At 44.6% G+C, this 22,100-nt stretch overlaps 1 protein-coding gene across 2 annotated transcripts; it reads left to right on the forward strand.

Annotated features, from left to right (window-relative positions):
- Positions 1-2,374: 2,374 nt before the first annotated feature.
- dhx38 (DEAH (Asp-Glu-Ala-His) box polypeptide 38) lies at positions 2,375-20,508 on the forward strand. Of its 2 annotated transcripts, none has more exons than XM_053635063.1 (27): positions 2,375-2,561; positions 3,735-4,135; positions 5,861-6,066; positions 6,555-6,710; positions 6,928-7,090; positions 7,197-7,315; positions 7,642-7,718; positions 7,807-7,962; positions 9,431-9,592; positions 10,481-10,588; positions 11,010-11,128; positions 11,248-11,385; positions 11,540-11,726; positions 12,435-12,620; positions 12,805-12,945; positions 13,079-13,189; positions 13,313-13,429; positions 13,766-13,873; positions 14,006-14,118; positions 14,478-14,686; positions 15,764-15,918; positions 16,159-16,314; positions 16,439-16,573; positions 16,948-17,073; positions 17,807-17,902; positions 18,438-18,559; positions 20,100-20,508. In XM_053635063.1, the coding sequence occupies exons 2-27, from the start codon at positions 3,768-3,770 to the stop codon at positions 20,179-20,181; spliced, it is 3,816 nt and encodes a 1,271-aa protein (XP_053491038.1). In that variant the 5' UTR covers positions 2,375-2,561; positions 3,735-3,767; the 3' UTR covers positions 20,182-20,508. The 2 variants fall into 2 exon arrangements, with proteins under 2 accessions (XP_053491038.1, XP_053491037.1); XM_053635062.1 differs by having other exon boundaries at positions 2,381-2,561; positions 5,858-6,066.
- The last annotated feature ends 1,592 nt before the right edge of the window (positions 20,509-22,100 follow it).

Raw genomic sequence — 22,100 nt, forward strand, 5'->3', positions numbered from 1 at the left:
AAAGAGCTCCATTTTGGTCTCATCTGACCTCAACGCTTTCACCCAGTTGTCCTCAGAATCATTCAGATGTTCATTGGCAAACTTCAGACGGGGATGTATATGTGTTTTCTTGAGCAGCGGACCTTGCGCGCGCTGCAGGATTTCAGTCCTTCACGGCGTAGTGTGTTACCAATTGTTTTCTTGGTGACTATGGTCCCAGCTGCCTTGAGATCATTGACAAGATCCTCCCGTGTAGTTCTGGGCTGATTCCTCACTGTTCTCATGATCAATGCAACTCCACGAGGTGAGATCTTGCATGGAGCCCCAGGCCGAGGGAGATTGACAGTTCTTTTGTGCTTCTTCCATTTGCGAATAATCGCACCAACTGTTGTCCCCTTCTCACCAAGCTGCTTGGCAATGGTCTTGTAGCCCATTCCAGACTTGTGTAGGTCTACAGTCTTGTCCCTGACATCCTTGGAGAGCTCTTTGGTCTTGGCCATGGTGGAGAGTTTGGAATATGACTGATTGATTGCTTCTGTGGACAGGTGTCTTTTATACAGGTAACAAACTGATATTAGGAGCACTCCCTTTAAGAGTGTGCTCCTAATCTCAGCTCGTTACCTGTATAAAAGACACCTGGGAGCCAGAAATCTTTCTGATTGAGAGGGGGTCAAATACTTTTTTCCCTCATTAAAATGCAAATTAATTTATAAAATTTTTGACATGCGTTTTTCTGGATTTTTTTGTTGTTATTCTGTCTCTCACTGTTCAAATACAACTACCATTAAAATTATAGACTGATCATTTCTTTGTCAGTGGGCAAACGTACAAAATCAGCAGGGGATCAAATACTTTTTTCCCTCACTGTATATATATATATATATATATATATATATATATATATATATATATATATATATATATATATATATATATGAATATATATGAATATGAGCAGTATATACAACAAACAACAATGTACAGTCCCACTATACAAATAGCCCAAGTACATATCGCATATATAGATATTGCATGCACAATACTATATACATATTGTAGCTGTACGGTATAGTCAGTGTAGACATATAACAATAACTATGATGTGATGTGTAAGTGGTGAAAATAGTACAATATGGTACTCATATTACAGCAATGTAGCAGCATATATGTAGTGTAGTAAAGTAAGGTCAAGGGATGGGGTTGCTACGTGTTGTACAGTCTGATGGCTGTCGGCACAAAGGAACACCTGAAAGCGTTCCGTCTTGCACCTTGGGGAGATGAGCCTGTGGCTGAAGGTGCTCTCCATCTGCCGGAGCTCAGCATACAATGGGTGAGAGGGGTTTCCCAGAATGGACCTGATTTTATTTCTCATTCTCTTCTCCTCCACTGTCTCCAGATTGTCCAGTTTAAGACCAACAACAGAGCTGGCCTTCTTCACTAACTTGTTGAGTTTGTCAGTTTGTCAGCGTTAATTCCACCTCCCCAGCATGTCGCAGCAACGAACAGGGCACTGGCTACTACAGACTGATAGAACATCTGCAGTAGCTTGCTGCTCACGTCAAAGGACCTGAGCCTCCTTAGAAAAAAACAGTCCGCTCTGTCCCTTCCCGTAGAGAGCTTCAGTGTTTTCCGACCAGGCCACGTTGCTGTTAATGTGCACTCCTAGGAACCTGTACAAGTCCACTGTCGTTATTTTCTCCCCCCTGGACGGTAATAGGTGTTGGAGGATTTCTGTTTCGGCAGAAGTCCACTATGAGCTCTTTAGTCTTGCTGAAGTTGGTTATCCTCAGACCCTCTGACGAAGCTCTCCACTACGCCTCTGTGTAACAAAGTACATTAACGTGTGTATTAACTGAGACGTCCTGAAATACATAAATAACTAAATACCAGCAGTAAATTATAATTATTCCATTCATGACTAGAAATATGAGCAGAATAAATCCCAGCATTCAGATTCAGTTATGGGTTTATTTTTATTTCATACACGGGATTAAAATGTATTAATGATCTATTTATTGTTATTTAAACCCTGTAAATCGTCTTAGTTAAGACATAATGTTTAGCTAATTTCATATATATATATATATATATATATATATATATATATGTGTGTGTGTGTGTGTGTGTGTGTGTGTGTGTGTGTGTATATATATATATATATATATATATATATATATATATATATATATATATATATATATATATATATATATAAATAAATACATTAAATAATCTCAGCTAGCACTTTCATGATTTTATGAAAATATTTAGTCATTGATGTTGAATTTTAAAACGTCGTGAAATGAATTAAATATGTTTTATTTCATGTATTATTTTTTTTTATTCAAAGTTGATTAGCAGCTGCTCTTCTACACCTAGTTTGTCGTTTGTTCGCTTCCAATAAAGTTTTGTCAAAGCGGAACCGCAGCGTTGCATTGTGGGGCGGTAATGGCGTCCTCCTGTGCGTGATGTTGACGCATTTAGCTTTGTGTTTTCAAGTAATTGTCTTTATTTTTATAATCTGATCGCAGTGATGTGTTCAACACTAACGTAGGGGCCTCGGTGAGAGTGGAAGTGAACAGGTAAACACTCGGGTTTTGGTTTTCTGTGCTCTGTTAGCATGTAGCTTTGTGTTTTCGGTTAGCATGTTAGCTCATAGCTACGTTCATATACGTCCATTAGCTTTGTGACGATTAGCATTCAGCTGTGTGTGTGTGTGTGTGTGTGTGTGTGTGTGTGTGTGTGTGTGTGTGTGTGAGAGAGAGAGTGTGAAATTAGCAGTGTTTAATACGTACCCTTTATAAATGTTTGTATTTTTGGTTAAAGTTGTTTTTACGGCACTGAATAATGAGCGTATGATCACTTTGTTGTGAATGAATTACAGTAATAATAATTTTCGGGTATTCTTTTTTTTTAAATTATTAATACTAATAAAATAATTTTTAGCTTCAGTTAGAAATGTTTTGTCTTCACGTATGCAAGACTTTAATAAACCTTTGTTGCTCTTAAAATTAAAACCACAATCATTAACATGACTTGCTAAAAACATTAATCACGCATAAAAAGCGCCTTGGTGTGACGTGTAAGGAATAAAACACTCCGTGTCATGCTGTTATAGGAAAATAATCACCGATGAAGTGGGCGGAGTTAACGCTATTACCCGGAAGTTGATTATTTTCCTAAAACGGCACGATTCGAGGTATTTCATTCCGCTTACACCACATCATTTTGCCAATGATTACCGTTTATTATTAACTTAATAATGACCTCGACCCCCAACCATCAGTTTATAGTTGTTTAATCTTCTGGATCATCCACGAAGAAAGTTCTTGCTTGCGTTAAAGCAGCTATAAACAGTCATCTCATGTTAATAAGATGAAAAACTCTGTCCTGAAGATATCGGAGAAGTTCCAGCTTTACCGCTGACTGTTACAGAAGCGCTGGCACTGGAGACGCCTTGCGTACACGTTAACTGATTGATTCCTTACAGGAAACCTCACCATGTCAACATGCATTTTTAATGCGTTTATTATTAATGAAAGGTCCTCTGTACAAGGTCCAAGTCTCTGTGAATGAGCTGTTACCATAGAAACGATAACATTAGAAGGAGTGTGTTAATATACTACTGTTAGAGAAAATTAATCGACACCTTCCAACCAATCAGAATCAAGATTTCAAGAGTGGCATGGTATCATAAAAGTGTCTGTCTCTGTGTCTGTCTTTAAGACTGTATTTTATTTTGTGGAATTTTCAAGATCGCCCTGCAGGATCACAGCCTCTCCGGTGATATGGAGGACGACGCGTCCCTGCACAGGTTAGAGGGCAGCGGGCCGGACTCTCAGGTCGGAGGACTGATCGTGAAGAAGAAAAGCGCTTCGGCGGAGCAGCACGTGTTCCGAGTGCCGGCCCCTCGCACCTCCCTGCTCGGGCTGGATCTTCTCGCTGCTCAGAAACGCAAAGAGAGGGAAGGGAAGGAGCAGCTGAACTTGGACCTCGATGACCGAACAGCGAAAAAATCCAAGGTGTCGTCTTACAGGGACTGGGAGGAGAGCAAAAGTGACTCGGGGTCTGATGATGATGATGATGATGAGGAGGAGGAGGATGATGATGAGGAGGAGGAGGATGATGAAGACAAGAGGAACGGGAAGAAGGAGAGGTGAGTCATTTACCACACACTGTTTCTCGCAGTTCAGTCGAAAATGGAAAGTATAGTATCTCACAAAAGTGAGTACACCCCTCACATTTTTGTAAATATTTGATTATATCTTTTCATGTGACGGCACTGAAGAAATGACACTTTACTACAATGTAAAGTAGTGAGTGTACAGCTTGTGTAACAGTGTAAATTTGCTGTCCCCTCAAAATAACTCAACACACAGCCATTAATGTCTAAACTGCTGGCAACAAAAGTGAGTACACCCCTAAGTGAAAATGTCCAAATTGGGCCCAAAGTGTCAATATCTTGTGTGGCCACCATTATTTTCCCACACTGCCTTAACCCTCTTGGGCATGGAGTTCACCAGAGCTTCACAGGTTGCCACTGGAGTCCTCTTCCACTCCTCCATGACGACATCACGGAGCTGGTGGATGTTAGAGACCTTGTGCTCCTCCACCTTCCGTTTGAGGATGCCCCACAGATGCTCAATAGGGTTTAGGTCTGGAGACATGCTCGGCCAGTCCATCACCTTCACCCTCAGCTTCTTTAGCAAGGCAGTGGTTGTCTTGGAGGTGTGTTTGGGGTCGTTATCGTGCTGGAATACTGCCCTGCGGCCCAGTCTCCGAAGGGAGGGGATCGCGCTCTGCTTCAGTATGTCACAGTACATGTTGGCATTCATGGTTCCTTCAATGAACTGTAGCTCTCCAGTGCCGGCAGCACTCATCCAGCCCCAGACCATGACACTCTCACCACCATGCTTGACTGTAGGCAAGACACACTTGTCTTTGTACTCCTCACCTCGTTGCCGCCACACACGCTTGACACCATCTGAACCAAATAAGTTTATCTTGGTCTCATCAGAGCACAGGACATGGTTCCAGTAATCCATGTCCTCAGTCTGCTTGTCTTCAGCAAACTGTTTGCGGGCTTTCTTGCGCATCATCTTTAGAAGAGGCTTCCTTCTGGGACGACAGCCATGCAGACCAATTTGATGCAGTGTGCGGCATATGGTCCGAGCACTGACAGGCTGACCCCCCACCCCTTCAACCTCTGCAGCAATGCTGGCAGCACTCATACGTCTATTTCCCAAAGACAACCTCTGGATATGACGCTGAGCACGTGCACTCAACTTCTTTGGTCGACCATGGCGAGGCCTGTTCTGAGTGGAACCTGTCCTGTTAAACCGCTGTATGGTCTTGGCCACCGTGCTGCAGCTCAGTGTCAGGGTCTTGGCAGTCTTCTTATAGCCTAGGCCATCTTTATGTAGAGCAACAAATCTTTTTTTCAGATCCTCAGGGAATTCTTTGCCATGAGGTGCCATGTTGAACTTCCAGTGACCAGTATGAGGGAGTGTGAGAGCGATGACACCAAATTTAACACACCTGCTCCCCATTCACACCTGAGACCTTGTAACACTAACAAGTCACATGACGACGGGGAGGGAAAATGGCTAATTGGGCCCAATTTGGACATTTTCACATAGGGGTGTACTCACTTTTATTGCCAGCGATTTAGACATTAATGGCTGTGTGTTGTTATTTTGAGGGGACAGCAAATTTACACTGTTACACAAGCTGTACACTCACTACTTTACATTGTAGTAAAGTGTCATTTCTTCAGTGCTGTCACATGAAAAGATATCATCAAATATTTACAAAAATGTGAGGGGTGTACTCACTTTTGTGAGATACTGTATAACTGTATGGTGATGTTGTGGTACAGCAGGCATTACCGTACGTCAGGGGCAGAAACTCCCTCAAACCCCGGCGGCGTTAGTGAAGAATTCCGCAGGAAGCATCAGCAGCGGGAGAGAGACCGGCGAGAGCACGGAGTTTACGCCTCGTCTAAGGAGGACAAAAACAGAGACAAAGACCGAGAGAGATCCAGAGACAGAAACCGGGAGAGGGACCGAGAGCGGAAAAGTGATCGAGGTGAGTACCACGTCTTTCTTTTCTTCCTTTCTCTCCCTCCATTGCTTTCTCTGTTTCTCCCTCCCTCCCTCCCTCTTTTTCTCCCTTTCTCACTTTCCCAGCCCCTCTCCCTCCATACCTACCTTCCTCTACACTCCTCTCTCTGCCCCTCTCCTTCTTTCTTCCTTCCTCTCCCCCCCCTCCCTCTCTTTCTTCCTCACTCCCTCCCCCTTTCCCTCTCTTCTTTCCTTCCTGTCCCACCACCATCTCTTTCTTCCTTCCCCTCTCTCTCTTTCTTCCCCTCTCCCCATCCCTCCCTCCTTTTCTCCCTTTCTCACTCTCTCGCTCCCCTTCTACCTCCATACCCCCTTCCTTTACACTCCTCTTCTGCTCTCCCTCTCTCGTCCACCCTTCCTCACTCTCTCTGCTTCTCCCTTCCTCTGTTCCTCTCTCTCTCTCTCTCTCTCTCTCTCTCTCTCTCGTTTCATGTTGTTTTGTTGTTGGTGCAGATGAACGGGACCGCGGTCGGGGGTCCAGCAGCAGCCGCTCGGAGCACTCGGACGGCAGCGTGAGGAGCGAGCGCTCGCAAAGAGACGGCTGGTCTGAGCGCATCAGCCGCGGGAGTCGCAGGGACGAACCTCAAACTCCCCGCAATCGGCCCAGAGGTCAGCGAGTCACTCCGACTGCTTCTTCTAAACATAATCGGATGAGGTGTTTCCGATAACGGCGTTCCAGCGTTTGAGGAATAATCCAGAAAATTCAAATGATTGTGTGCAGTTATTAGCGTGCTGTTTATTTTTGAGTAGACTCAGCCGTGTTTGAATGTATTCATCTTTCATGACTCTCCACAACCCGAGTTATTCATTGTCGTGTCGTACGCAGACGCTCCGACACCGTCTGCCTCCAGCTGGGACGAAGACGACAGTGGCTACTCTAGCTCACGCCGTTCCCACTGGGAGAGCCCGTCTCCGGCCCCCTCGCACCGCGAGACCGATCGCTCGGAGCGCAGCTCTCGCTCAGGCCGCGACAGCGAGAGGAGAGAGAAGTGAGCGTTGTAGAAATCATGACATTATCGAAGAGTAAAAATGGATGTTAATTTTTTGGTTAACATGTCGTGTCGATTGATTGCGTGTCGTGTTTTTGTTTCTAAGGTCAACGCGAGTTCGTTATCCGGAGGACACGCCTCTTCCCACGCCGTCATACAAATACAACGAGTGGGCCAATGACAGGAAGCATCTTGGCTCCACGCCTCGTCTGTCCAGAGGGAAAGGTGTGTGTGTGTGTGTGTGTGTGTGTGTGTGTGTGTGTGTGATGGGGTGGTGTGATGAAATGGAGTTACTGTTACCACCATGACGTTGATTACTTTACTATAACAGCGCGTCCTGAAGTGTTTCATTCCGCTCGTACCACAGCCGAAGAGAATTTCTTTTCGTCACAGATTGTCGCATCGTATTTAAAAAAAAAATGTATTTAGTTGTATTTACATTTAATGTTGCGGAATAAATAATAAGTGGTATAAATAAATAAGTAAGTAAGTGAAGGTAGATTTAAGGATGGGTTAGACGGAGTGTTTAATTGTACCTCTGTGTGCCGTAGGTAAAAAGGAGGGCGGCGAGGACGGCATCAGTTTCGATAACGAAGACGAGAAGGAGCAGTGGGAAGAAGACCAGAAGGTCGGTGTGCGCCCCTGATTCCGTTCCCCTTTAAACTGTAATCGTAGTCCATCGTTTGTATACGAAGCCTTTTTAAACTTGTCCACAGCAAGCAGACAGAGACTGGTACATGATGGACGAGGGCTACGACGAATTCCACAACCCTCTGACTTCCAGCTCGGACGAGTACGTGAAGAAGAGAGAGCAGATTTTGCAGAAGCAGACGCAGAAACGCATTTCTGCACAGAGACGGCAGATCAACGAGGTACACTTTAACGAGCTTCTCTCAAAAGTCTCGGTCTCGGTTCTGTACTGCTGCTGTAATCGTAAGGACCGGTCCTGCGCTCATCCCGGGACTCCTTATACCGCAGTCCGTTCGACTCGGAGCTCCGATCTAAACACGTTCTCTAAACACGAGCAAGGTCGATCATGTTTGTATGGCTGGTCTCTGAATTTTATCCAGCTCTATCCGTCTCTCTATCTATCTCTCTCTCTCTCTCTCTATCTATCTCTCTCTCTATCCATCTCTATCTATCTATCTGTCTTTGTCTATCTATCTCTCTATCCATCTCTCTATGTCTTTGTCTATCCATCTCTCTCTCTGTCCATCTCTCTATCTATCTGTCTTTGTCTATCTACCTCTCTATCTAACTCTCTCTCTATCCATCTCTCTATCTATCTATCTCTCTTTGTCTATCTATCTCTCTTTCTCTATCCATCTCTCTATCCATCTCTGTCTTTGTCTATCTCTCTATCTATCTCTCTCTCTATCCATCTCTCTATCTATCTCTCTCTATTCATCTATCTATCTATCTATCTATCTATCTATCTGTCTTTGTCTGTCTACCTCTCTATCCAACTCTCTCTCTATCCATCTCTCTATCTGTCTTTGTCTATCTACCTCTCTATCTATCTCTCTCTCTAGCCATCTCTCTATCTATCTATCTATCTGTCTTTATCTATCTCTCTATCTATCTACCTCTCTATCTATCTCTCTCTCTATCCATCTCTCTATCTGTCTTTGTCTATCTACCTCTCTATCTAACTCTCTCTCTATCCATCTCTCTATCTATCTATCTATCTGTCTTTGTCTATCTACCTCTCTATCACCCTGTATCTATCTATCAACCTCTCTATCTGCCTATCTATATCCCTCTCTTTATATCTGTCTGTCTGTCTGTCTCTCTCTCTCTCTCTCTCTATATATATATATATATATATATATATATATATATATATATATATATATATATGATAGATAGCTAGATAGATATAGAAGTAGATATATATTTGTAGAAGATCTGTAAGAATCATTTCCGCATGATTAGCGATGAGACATGACGTATTAGAGAAGTCAGGTGTCTGGTTCGTCTTTGCTCGTAAGAGTACTTGTCACGATGTTCTTATCGTGTTAGTAAATTTGGGCTGAAATATAAACTTACAACGCTGTTAAAACGTCTTTTCACGCCAACAAAAGCTACTAGTAAAAATCAAGCTCTGTGAAGTAGAACCCTGCGTGCATGCCGCCATTTCGTCATGACGTCCGAGAGGTGGATAACGCCGCTATCCGGCCAGTCACCCAGAAGTGGACGGGTTCCGGTTCCTTCCAGCGTCATCTACATCTAAGCCTAAAGATCTAAACCTACATCCGGATTTCTGTACCGCTGCAGCTTGATAAAGGTCCAATACAAATGAAAATAGACTTGAAGGTAATTGAACAAATATCTCTTTAGGACAATGAACGCTGGGAGACGAACCGCATGTTGACCAGTGGTGTGGTGCAGCGCTTGGAGGTGGACGAGGACTTTGAAGAAGACAACGCAGCAAGGGTCCACCTGCTCGTCCACAACCTCGTCCCTCCTTTCCTAGATGGCAGGATTGTCTTCACCAAGCAGGTAAGTTCCAGTACTTTTCTTCTTCTCCTTCTCCTCCTCCTTCTTGTCCTTCTCCTCCTTCTTCTTCTTTTCCTCCTCCTCCTCCTCCTTCTCCTCCTCCTTCTTCTTCTTCTCCTCCTTCTCCTCCTCCTTCTTCTTCTTCTCCTCCTTCTCCTCCTCCTTCTTCTTCTTCTCCTCCTTCTCCTCCTCCTCCTTCTTCTTCTCCTCCTTCTCCTCCTCCTTCTTCTTCTCCTCCTTCTCCTCCTCCTTCTCCTCCTCCTCCTCCTTCTCCTCCTCCTTCTTCTCCTCCTCCTTCTTCTCCTCCTCCTCCTCCTCCTCCTTCTTCTTCTTTTCCTCCTCCTCCTCCTCCTCCTCCTTCTTCTTTTCCTCCTTCTCCTCCTCCTTCTTCTTCTCCTCCTTCTCCTCCTCCTTCTCCTCCTCCTCCTTCTCCTTCTCCTCCTCCTCCTCCTTCTCCTTCTCCTCCTCCTTCTTCTTCTTTTCCTTCTCCTCCTCCTCCTCCTTCTTCTTCTTTTCCTCCTCCTCCTACTCCTCCTCCTTCTTCTTCTTCTCCTTCTCCTTCTCCTCCTTCGTCTTCTTCTCCTCCTCCTCCTTCTTCTTCTTCTCCTTCTCCTCCTCCTTCTTCTTCTCCTCCTTCTCCTCCTCCTCCTCCTTCATCGTGATCTTAAAAACCTTTTGATCTGAAGGTGTGTGATTAAACATGTGAAATCGGTGTCGTAGACGAAAATATAACCGTGACGACATTTTCATTTCTTTCATTAGAAAACACATTTTATTTACAAAAAAATATTATTTTAAACGGGCGACTCCGAGGGAAATATTCATTTACATGTGTATGATTTCTAAGTGCTATACTCTAGTATAACCGACGTTTATTTCCGCTTTTCCCAGCCTGAGCCGGTCATTCCGGTGAAAGACGCCACTTCCGACATGGCCATCATCTCGCGCAAAGGCAGCCAGCTGGTGCGCAAACACAGAGAGCAGAAGGAGCGCAAGAAGGTGATGTCTCCGTCTCTCACTTCAGTTCTTACAGATCTCTACGCTTTACTCGCGCTTAGTTTGGTTTATTGTACATCGTTCCGTGTGTGTGATTTAAAGCCATCAGATCATTTATTATTATTATTATTCACAGTCTCCGATATTATTAGTATTATCGATTTGCATATTCCGCTAATATTTAAGGTCCTGTTACGTGGAACTTTCTAACTTAAAAAGATCTGGATACTTTAAAATGGTAAAAATGATTTATTTCTACGGAGTTGTTTTACTTTGTAGGAAACACGGTTTAAAGAATACCTATACGTATAAAGCCTGCTTTTATTCAGAGTCCTATCCGTACGCCATTGCACAGTAAACGTGCGAACTGACGCGGACGTTCGTTCCGACACGTTTCTCTCTTTCACTCTGTTTACTGGACCAGGCTCAGCACAAACACTGGGAGCTCGCTGGGACCAAACTGGGAGACATCATGGGCATCAAGAAAGAGGAAGACGGCTCTGGCGCTAAGCCTGTCGGAGAGGACGGGGCTGTGGACTACAAGTACGTGTTCACCACACGCTCTCGGAAACTCCGTGACGTCTTTACGGATCGGCGCGGGAACGAATCGGTATTTCGTCGGGGTTTTTATGGTTAATCGTTTTGCTCTCTCCTCTCTGTAGGACGGAGCAGAAGTTTGCTGAACACATGAAGGAGAAGAACGAAGCCAGCAGTGAGTTTGCTAAGAGGAAGACACTCCTGGAGCAGAGACAGTATCTTCCCATCTTCGCCGTTCGCCAGGAGCTGCTCAACATCATCAGGTGTTTAGATCTTTACTGCAGGTCACATGTTTCTAGCCACGCCCCCTTGTTTTAACATGCTATCGTGCACCGAAACGTGTAGTAGTTTGTTTAACGCTTCGTCTGGCGTCTCTTTTTATTTATTTATTTATTTTTCGTTTACGTCATGGCGCAGAGACAACAGTATTGTGATCGTGGTGGGTGAGACGGGCAGCGGGAAGACCACGCAGCTCACGCAGTACCTACACGAGGACGGCTACACCAGCTACGGGATGGTGGGATGCACGCAGCCGCGCAGAGTTGCAGCCATGAGCGTGGCCAAGCGAGTGAGCGAGGAGATGAGCAGCAACCTGGGAGAGGAGGTGAGCTTCGGTTTTTACTAAACGCGCTCTACGTGAAACTGCCGTCAAAACCCGTAAACGCTCTGTATCTTGTTTTGTATATTTCTACCGTGTTGTCCGTCTTTATTGCAAGACGACGTACAGGAAGAGTGCGTCGATTTTCCGAAATAGAATTTTATAGTCTTGTTTTCCCTGAGAAAGGGAAAAGAATCTGTTCTTTCAGATAATGCGTAAATGCCACAAACACCACAGGGATTATTTTATAGATCAACACTGACACCTGGTGGACGAAGTGAGAATCACATGTCTGCTTAGAAAAAAATACAGATCCATTTGTTTGTCTATTTTCCATTTTAGTCCTTAAATGGCTCGTTATGTCGTAAAACATGTCCAGTGTCACTTTCAAGGTTGTCTGTGATCTGAGACGGTATCTATCTGGGAGAAAATGGCACTGAAATCCATTTGGGGGAAGGAAAAAAAAAACCCCAAAGATGTTTAAATGGTTAACTCACTGTCTGCTGATATTCTATAGGTTTTTTTCTTTGTTCTTCTTTATAAAAAAAGAAGTTTTTTTGCATGACCGGTCCTTTTTAGGATATTCATAGACCCTGGGCGTTTTTATTGAGAATAATGCTATAGGATATGTACATAATGCCTATGTATACTCTATCATCTGTACACTCGTGTGTGTGTTTGTGAGTTATAACGCCGTAACGCCTGTCCGTGTAGGTCGGTTACGCCATCCGCTTCGAGGACTGCACGTCGGAGAAGACGATTATTAAGTACATGACGGACGGGATCCTGCTGCGAGAGTCTCTGCGCGAGTCCGATCTGGACCACTACAGCGCCGTCATCATGGACGAAGCGCACGAGCGCTCGCTCAACACGGACGTGCTGTTCGGACTGCTACGTGAGGTCGGTACAAAATACCCCCACCTCGCCCCAGAGCATCCTGGGAGTCGGTGTTTAATTCTGCGGCTGAAACGATAACTCGAGTCTTCGAGTGTAATCGTTTTCTCCGGGAATAAAATAAAATGTCAGACACTAAATGACTCGAATTGTTTAGCACTACTCATTGTATTTACCTCCTTTTTAATAGGTTGTGTCCAGACGCTCCGACTTGAAGCTCATCGTCACGTCGGCCACCATGGACTCGGACAAATTCGCGGCGTTCTTCGGAAACGTTCCCATCTTTAACATTCCTGGAAGGACGTTCCCTGTGGACATCCTGTTCAGTAAGGTAAGATGTGTTCCTCTCTCTCTTTTGATCTCTAATGGAGGTTTTTTTTAGTCTGAAGGGTGTTTCTAAAGCTGTGTGTGTGTGTGTGTGTGTGTGTGTGTGTGTGTGTGTGTGTGTGTGTGTGTGTGTATAGACTCCTCAGGAGGATTACGTGGAAGCTGCGGTGAAGCAGGCCTTGCAGATCCACCTCAGCGGCATGGCGGGAGATATTCTCATCTTCATGCCTGGCCAGGAGGACATCGAGGTGAAATATTACCAAGATGAAGAATAGAGTTTTTTTAGATTGAGAAATCTTAAACTATCGTAAGCGTTTGCGATATAACGGCACGGAAATGCAGCTTTAGGACCGTATTTTGTGTCGCCGCAGGTGACGTCGGATCAGATTGTGGAGAGATTGGAGGAGCTGGAGAACGCTCCTGCACTGGCAGTCCTGCCCATTTACTCCCAGCTGCCCTCAGACCTGCAGGCCAAGATCTTCCAGAAGGTACCGTGATCTGCTCCACCTTCCTTCCCAACCTGCAGATTGAACAACAACAAATATGACACAATACTTGCACGACCCTTGTAGTGTTAGTGTTTGTAGATCTGCTTCATTCAGTCCTTTTCCTGTACTGTTAAGGCACGAGGCTCGACATGTTCTGCAACTTAGAAGATAAATACACGTAGCTGTAACTGACATGTCCGACAAATACCGTGTACATTATTAAAAAGCGAGCGTGTCTAAACTTTTGAGCGTTAGTATGTGTGTTTCCTGCTGTCGTTCCTGTACAGCGCCACGCCGCTAGCAGGTTTGTGAGCTTTGTCCCCGTTTGTGTCTCAGGCTCCAGACGGAGTCAGGAAGTGCATCGTGGCCACCAACATCGCCGAGACGTCTCTGACTGTAGACGGCATCATGTTTGTTGTGGATGCTGGATATTGCAAACTCAAGGTATTAGACGGCTGTGTCTAATTTTTGTCCATTTTGATGACGGTACTTCAGAGCGTTTTAGCTGAAAACGTGTGTGACGTGCAACGCTGCAGTCTCTCTTAACTGTTCTTTTTTTGATATCCGTTTGTTCAGGTGTTCAACCCGCGTATAGGTATGGACGCGCTGCAGGTTTATCCCATCAGCCAGGCTAACGCTAACCAGCGCGCGGGCCGAGCCGGGAGGACCGGACCGGGCCAATGCTACAGGTAAGACGCACGCACACACACGCACACCAGACGTAATTAGGGTAGCTGTATTAGACTCCTGACGTCTGAAGCATAGAACTGAAGAGAGCAGGACGGAGCTGAGAAGTCAGTCAGGTGTGTGTGTGTGTGTGTGTGTGTTAGCTGGAAAATTTAACCCACACAACCTGGATGATAAACTGGATGACTGACTGTGACTGGCTAGCTACGATAGCTAATATCGGTGATATTAGACTATTAAAGTTGGCAGGAGGACATAGGGGTGTGTCCTAATTAGCATATTCATGTATATTCATTCTGCATGAGTCCTGTAAATCAGCTGTCTGACTCTTTTGCCCCTCCCCCCCGGTCGTCACGTGCAGGTTATACACTCAGAGCGCCTTCAAGAACGAGATGTTGACCACCACCATCCCTGAGATCCAGCGCACGAACCTGGCTAACGTGGTGCTGCTGCTGAAGTCTCTGGGTGTGCAGGACCTCCTGCTCTTCCACTTCATGGATCCTCCACCTGAAGACAACATGCTCAACTCCATGTACCAACTGTGGATCCTCGGCGCTCTGGACAACACGGGTAAGAACGATGCGGGTCGTAAAAGGCGTGGACGTGGGAGTGACGTGTTTTCGATGAAGGATAAAGGCGTGTCATGATCATTACGTCAACGTCTTGTCGTACTCAGTAATTTGAGGGATCGAGCCGCGTGAGCCCTTCACTAGCGGGTTAATGATCTCACCCGAACGCATCCGATACACACACGAGATTAATCAGACTTTTACACACAACACCAACCTAATATCACAACCTGCTCCCGCACAACATGACGCCAACGCACGAGTGAACATGGACTTCAGTACGCCGCTCGGTGGAACAGCAAGTCGCATCGTGAATACGCCGTTTCCGTAACAACGCACTAAAACACGCACGATGAAGAACTAAAGCATAAAGAATTCACAATGGTGTATTACAGTCCGTTTTATTTACCGCTTTGTTTGTGTGGTTTTATTTTATTTATATTTTGTTTATTTAGGATATTTATCTTTTTTGATATTCTAATGTCTGAATATTCTTAAGAATTAAAAGTTCATCACTCTTCTGTTATCGTTATATCAGCGGCATAAACTGCTCTTAAAACGACAATAATATCGTTTATCGCAATTATTTCTGGGACGATATATCATCCGACAAATGTAGCTATCCTGACAGGTCTGTCTCTCTCTTTGTCTGTCTCTCTCTTTGTCTGTCTCTCTCTTTGTCTGTCTCTCTCTCTTTGTCTGTCTGTCTCTTTTTGTCTCTCTCTCGTTGTCTGTCTCTCTCTCTCTCGTTGTCGGTCTGTCTCTCTCTCGTTGTCGGTCTGTCTCTCTCTCGTTGTCTGTCTCTCTCTCTCGTTGTCTGTCTGTCTCTCTGTCTTTGTCTGTCTCTCTCTCTCTTTGTCTGTCTGTCTGTCTCTCTCTCTCTTTCTGTCTCTCTCCTTGTCTGTCTCGCTTTCTTTGTCTGTCTGTCTCTCTCTTTGTCTGTCTCGCTTTCTTTGTCTGTCTGTCTCTCTCTTTGTCTGTCTGTCTTTCTGTCTGTCTCTCTCTCGTTGTCTGTCTGTCTCTCTCTCTCTTTGTCTGTCTCTCTCTCTTTGTCTGTCTGTCTCTCTCTCTCTCTCAGGTTCTCTGACACCGACGGGTCGTCTGATGGTGGAGTTTCCTTTAGACCCAGCTCTGTCTAAGATGCTGATCGTGTCCTGTGACATGGGCTGCAGCGCCGACATCCTCATCGTCGTCTCCATGTTGTCCGTGCCGACCATCTTCTACAGGCCGAAGGTTTCCTTTCACCTTTCTCGTTCTCATACAGTTAAAAACAAAACCAAAAAACTCCTGAACGCATAAATTATTTTCACTGCTTTGAAATGACTCTGGAGTAAATAATAAAAAAAAAAAAAAACATTTTTTTAATGCTCAGAAAAAAAAAAAAAAACCGCTCTGCACCTTTTACCTGAATTTAAAACATCAGGCTAGATCACTAGATGTGGAAATGATGATGTGTTGTGTTGCTCCCGTCAGGGCCGAGAGGAGGAGAGCGACCAGGTGAGGGAGAAGTTCGCTGTACCCGAGAGCGATCACCTGACCTACCTCAACGTCTACCTGCAGTGGAAGAACAACAATTATTCCAGCATCTGGTGCAACGAGCACTTCATCCACACCAAGGCCATGCGCAAGGTACAGACTCGTGACCACCTGTCCGGTAGATAATCATGGCTTTCTCTCGTTCTGTATTGGTGAACATTGCTCACTGTGTGTGTGTGTGTGTGTGTGTGTGTGTGTGTGTGTGTGTGTGTTACAGGTACGGGAGGTACGAGCTCAGCTGAAGGACATCATGGTGCAGCAGAAGATGAACCTGACCTCCTGCGGCTCTGACTGGGACGTGATCAGGAAGTGCATCTGCGCCGCTTATTTCCACCAGGCAGCTAAGCTGAAGGTGCGTTTCACACGTCATCTTTCATCATCATCATCATCATCATCATCAGGCGCTTTTTTCCATCGCAAAATGAGTCCGATCCAAAATTATTGGCACCCTTAGTAAATGGGATTGGGGAGGGAGATTATCTTTGGGGTTATTTAGCACAATGCCAAAGTGTAAATAAAACAAAATCCACCACAACCCCCATATTTGAGCAAAACCGTGCCATAATTATTGGCACCCCTAGAATTTCTGGCGTTTGTACTCGCCTATGTAGTAGGATATTTTCGTTTTTTTCATTTCATTTTAAAAGTCAAGACAGCTTGGTGAAACTGTGCGCACAGGCGGGTTCTTTTAGAAGTGTAAATGTTGTGTAATGTGTGCGTTTGCAGGGTATAGGGGAGTACGTGAATGTACGCACGGGGATGCCGTGTCACCTCCACCCCACCAGCTCTCTCTTCGGCATGGGCTACACCCCCGACTACATCACCTACCACGAGCTGGTCATGACCACCAAGGTAACATCCCCTCCCCTCTCTTTCTCTCTCTCTCACACACACTCTCTCTCTCTTTCTTTCTTTCTCTCTCTCTCTTATGCCTCATTGTAGCTTTTGTCATATTCAAGGCTGCGTGGATTGATTTCTTGATTGCTTTCTTGATCCCTGAGGGCAAATTGTTCAGTCACAGCAGAAAAAGATGCTGAACGAGACGGTGCATCGGATTACAAGGCCGTTACGAAAACTCACAAGCGCGCCCAGTTCACAAGCACACGAGCGTAAATAACTGACTCGACACAGCGCAGAAAGTCCGTCAAATCAGTTTTTTTTTTTTTTATATCAAAGGTCGAGTTTGTGACGTGTAGAAGTGTTTCCAAACCTCCTGACGTCATCTAACGTCGTCATACACACCGTGTTCTTTTAAAGACGCCTTAGAAACGCGCTGTGGAGCAATCGCATGATGGAGAACATAAAGCTCTGTAAGAGTGTATGCCAATTGTAAATAAAAGCTTAATATTCGTTTTATTTAGTTTATTGTATCTGTACCGTAGTTCATCTCTGAATGTTGTGAAATCGATCCAGCTGGTTTTTTCTTCTCAGAAGGGGCGATGTCGACCGGAGCCGAAGATTACACACGGCTCCTTTAATCATTCCGTGGCTCTTTTCTCGTCGCCGTTTTGTCTGGTGTGATATAAACTTGCAGCATGAGAACGTGTGTTAACGTTGAGATTTGTCGTGTGTGTGTGTGTTGCAGGAGTACATGCAGTGTGTGACGGCGGTGGACGGAGAGTGGCTAGCGGAGCTCGGCCCCATGTTCTACAGCATCAAACACGCAGGAAAGAGTCGACAGGTACGATCCGACGCTCGGCACCGGCGTCTTTCTGACGGTCGTCTTAAACCGCCGCCTTTCTGCTCGTGTCTTCATCTGTCAGCGTAGCTTTTCCGAGCTAATGTTGTGCTGTACTGCTTTAACGTCGAGACTTTGCTGTGAGTTTAGTTAGCTTTAACGCTGAACACGAACAAAGCAAAGCTTCCTGCCAGAAACGGCTGAGTTAAAGCTAGGTTAAAGACCATGACACAATTTTACAATAGCAGCGGTGTTTATCGTGTCTCTTTATGAGGCGCCGATTAGAGCTGGGCGATATTACGATATAATATCGATATCGTGATCAATTGGCTTTTTATGACACCGCTATGGGGAATGTCGGGGAACGTAGGAAACCGTTAACCAGAATTCAAATAAACAGTTTACAGTTTTTAAAAGTAAAACTCCTTGGGTGCCTTTTGAAGATCATATTAATTGTAAAGATTTTTTCCTCCAGCTCTGGACTTTATAGAGGACTTTTCTGTAATGTGGCCATAAAACTTTTTATTTCCGTCCTCAGGAGAATCGTCGGAGAGCGAAGGAGGAGATCTCCAACATGGAGGAGGAGATGTCTCTGGCTGAACAGCAGCTGCGAGCGAGGAGAGACGAGCAGGAGAAGAGGAACACGCTGGGCAGCACGAGGTACTGGCATTCGTACGCTGCACTCGTTCACTTTCTCATTAGCTGTATAAACCGTCCGCTCTCGCTCGCTTTCCGAATCTTCCCGTTTCGATATCGGCCCGGATTCTGCTGCGCTGAACTATTATCAGACGTTTTCCTCAGGCTCCGTCCACCCTGCAATCTCTCTCCTTCTCCTTCTCCTCCTCCTCAGCTCCATGATGAGCTTTTCTCACCTCTCGTCTCTGCCCGAGAGGAACAGAAATAATATTGACTCCTGGCTGACCTCCATTACCGTAGCGGTAACGCTGCGGCGCAGGAGACGAGCCCGCCTTAATTTTCCGATTAATCCGAGAAATTAATTTCACACGCATCTGCCAGTGCCACAAAGGGAAGAGATAGGGTAAATTTTTTTAAAGATGACACGTTTATTAATTAATCAGTAGCTTTTCATCTCCGAATCGAAGCCGGCTGGCGGTGGCGACGATCGCGTTAAAGGGGGAAGATCTGAGTTTTGATTTCCGTGACTGCAGGACGTGGTGATTAACGTGGCGCTCGCTGTCTCGCTCTTGGACATCATCAGGATTTAAATAAGAAATCGGTGTTTAGCGGAGCTGCCAGAAACTGAACGTGTGGGACACACTAAGCACAGCAGCTTAAGGGCCATTTAAATTAAATTGACTTCTAAGGGCATATTTTTTTGTCATATAAATGTACAACTCCAGATGTTAAACCAGAGCAATAAAGGTGTAAGGATGACAGACACGAGAGAAAAATGATTATATATACACACTCGCGCACACACACACATTATAATTATAGACTTTCCAGCACTGGGGCGATACTTCACTGCACAGTTAACCACAAACTCCTCCCTCGGAAAAAGGAGTTCCACCTCAGGAGGGAACGATTCGACAGATTTTGAGTGAAATACGATTAGTAACGGCGTGCACTAGCTGACCCGAGACGAGTTTGGCGTTAAAAGGATTTAGATTCTTTTCCCTGAGCACGCACGCCGCATAACGTAGATAAAAGATCCGGTTCAAATAAAATCTTGTATCCGGATTTCCGTACAGCTGCTTTGTGACTACGTCCGCTGTTAAAAGCGTCATGTGAATAGAAATGGAATCGAATCGCGTACGTGGGCGGTACTAGAAGGGGTTCCGGACAAGTGAAAATAGTAGTAATGTAGTACGGTGATCACTCTGGGTTAAGTACCGTGGAGAAGAACGCAATCAGATGTGTTGCGATGAAATCAAAAAACTTTATTAAACAAATTTCTAGACATTGTGTTCTAGTCCAAGGTGTACATTGTTTTGTGATGATGGAGAATTTTTCTGCGGAGGGACTGAAATCCCTTTACGCTCAGGCGTACGAGTGGATGGAATAAACCTCAGAATGAAACGTTTATGATGATGACTGGAGGTCAGTAAGTGAAACTGCTGTATTAAAGGAATAACCAGTCGGCGTCGTTTGCTTTATCGGTGAATATAAATAGTTTTGGCACCAGACTGTAACTCTGTGAAGTGGAATTTTATATCGTTTGCTCCTTCTCTCTGGACAGGTCCATAAAGATCTGCACCCCAGGCAGGAAAGAGGACGTTCCCATGACTCCAAAGCGAACTCCTGCACGCTTCGGCCTTTAGGCCACACCGTGTCGTCCTGCTGTTTTCAGAGCCGGTGAAGGTGTATATCCCAGCATGCACCAGCAGTAGGAGCACTTGCATCAGAGAAGAATAGGAGAAAAAGGTGGTGGTCTCCTCATGGCTTGTAGTTTTACTGCAGATCTGTTTTTCATGTTACTCACATTTCCTTTAATGTCTGTGAGTCTTTAGGGCCTGTGTATTACACTTGTTTGCATACAGATAAAAAAAAAAAGAAGAAAATACATGCTGTTTATTTTTTTTTGCGTGTGTGTTTTCAAAGCACCGACAGTTGCTTTACATTTCTATTAAAAAAAAAGTTCAACTGTGCTCCGTTTTTGTCCTGTTTAGCTTCATCTCGGCGCTCTATAGCGAGGCTGAGCTTTGTTTTTGCAGTTCAGTGTGTCAGAAACCCTCAGTCATTTCACACTATTCATGAGATGTATCCACATTGTTGTAAATACGCTGAACATAAAACGTTTTAAAACAGTACAGTGGTCAGACATTTTTATGATATGATGGTCAACTAGTCATCATGTTGTGTGATTAAAAATAAACACCAGCCCATTTCGACGAGACTGTATCTCTGGAAGGCTCCACTGTGACTCTGGATGCCCCAATTTTTTTTTTTTTTTAATTATTATTAATTATTTTTAGCAGCTGTAAATATTGGATCTGCAGTAAAAAAAAAAAAAAAATGCTGGAAAAAAAAAATCCCTGTCAACCATAATAAATGTAAAGAATTTAAATGGTCATTGAGTATGCCGGTTTTTTTTTTCTTTTCTTGGTGTATTTCAATAAAGTTGTAAGACGTTTTATCATGGGAGAAAATCTCTATACATGCATACAGTTAAAGCGGCTGTAAACCAAAGTAATACGAGTATTACAACAAGCCAACGTTTCGATCAAATCAAATGATAAAGAGCTGCAAGCAGCAATTAAGGGGGCCAAGCATTGTCTGGCCCCGCCCCTTAACAACGGAGGAAGACCAGAAGCCGTTGAGATCACCAGCACTTGTTCTCAAAGAGATGATGTAAATTTGCAGGCATAACTTAAAGCAGATGCAAAGTAGCACGAACACAAAAAGAAAATACATATCCACACTTAGTGTCACTGTTTGTTTACCAATTAAATTTAGTTGTTGTTCTGTTCAGATTATAAACAAGCAGTCTCTAGCGTGTGCGCATTTTTATTTGTACCATAACGCTGTCCAATTCCCAAATTAGATGTCGATTAATTTCCTGTAACAGAAGCTCTGACTAGCTGTACGCAGCTGTAATTGAAATGAAGGTTTTATAATAATGTGCTTGTTTTGTTTTAATACGTCATCGCTGTGACTGACGAGCCACGCTTTCTTTAATTTTATTAACTTTAAGAAACAGGGAGGGAAGAAAAAAAAAAAAAAGCTAGGCTGGTGAGGTGATTGCTGTGGTATAAGTTGAATAAAACACCTCAGGAAAATAATCCTATAACAGCACATCCACTTTTGCATGTGGTTTATTCCACTTATCCCGCAGCCGTTATTCAGTCTCTCCACTCGGTAACATTAACGGATGGTTCATGGATAGACGAGTCAGATTTAAATCTCAGTAGTAGTACTGGCTTGTACGCGGGCCTCGGCGAGAAGGAGGTTAAAACGCCCCCGTTTTATTTTTCTGACTCTTCTCTGCCTCTGTACATCGAGAGCAAGGTTTCATTAAGTCGTTCTTTTAAAGACGGTCTTGTGAAGATTGGAAATGGTCTCCTGCACTCGTTTAATTGGGACAAATCTTGTAGCGCAGGCTGACATTTGCGAAATCCCTTGACTGCATGACGGTGGCAGGCGTCACCTTTGTAAGCGATTTATGCTGGAGGCCTTTGTGGCGATGAAAGGAATTAAAATGGCGCGCGTGTCACCGGGGATGCGAGTCGGAGGATTAAGA

Source organism: Ictalurus furcatus, chromosome 10 (assembly GCF_023375685.1).
Source record: "Ictalurus furcatus strain D&B chromosome 10, Billie_1.0, whole genome shotgun sequence".
Classification (NCBI taxonomy): Eukaryota; Metazoa; Chordata; class Actinopteri; order Siluriformes; family Ictaluridae; genus Ictalurus; species Ictalurus furcatus.

Excerpts from the sequence above, each read along its gene's own strand:
- dhx38 (XM_053635062.1), top strand. The coding sequence starts at position 3,768 with ATGGAGGACGACGCGTCCCTGCACAGGTTAGAGGGCAGCGGGCCGGAC. Across the intron at positions 7,091-7,196 it reads GACAGCGAGAGGAGAGAGAA|GTCAACGCGAGTTCGTTATC; the intron begins GTGAGCGTTGTA and ends TTTGTTTCTAAG. Across the intron at positions 7,316-7,641 it reads TCGTCTGTCCAGAGGGAAAG|GTAAAAAGGAGGGCGGCGAG; the intron begins GTGTGTGTGTGT and ends TGTGTGCCGTAG.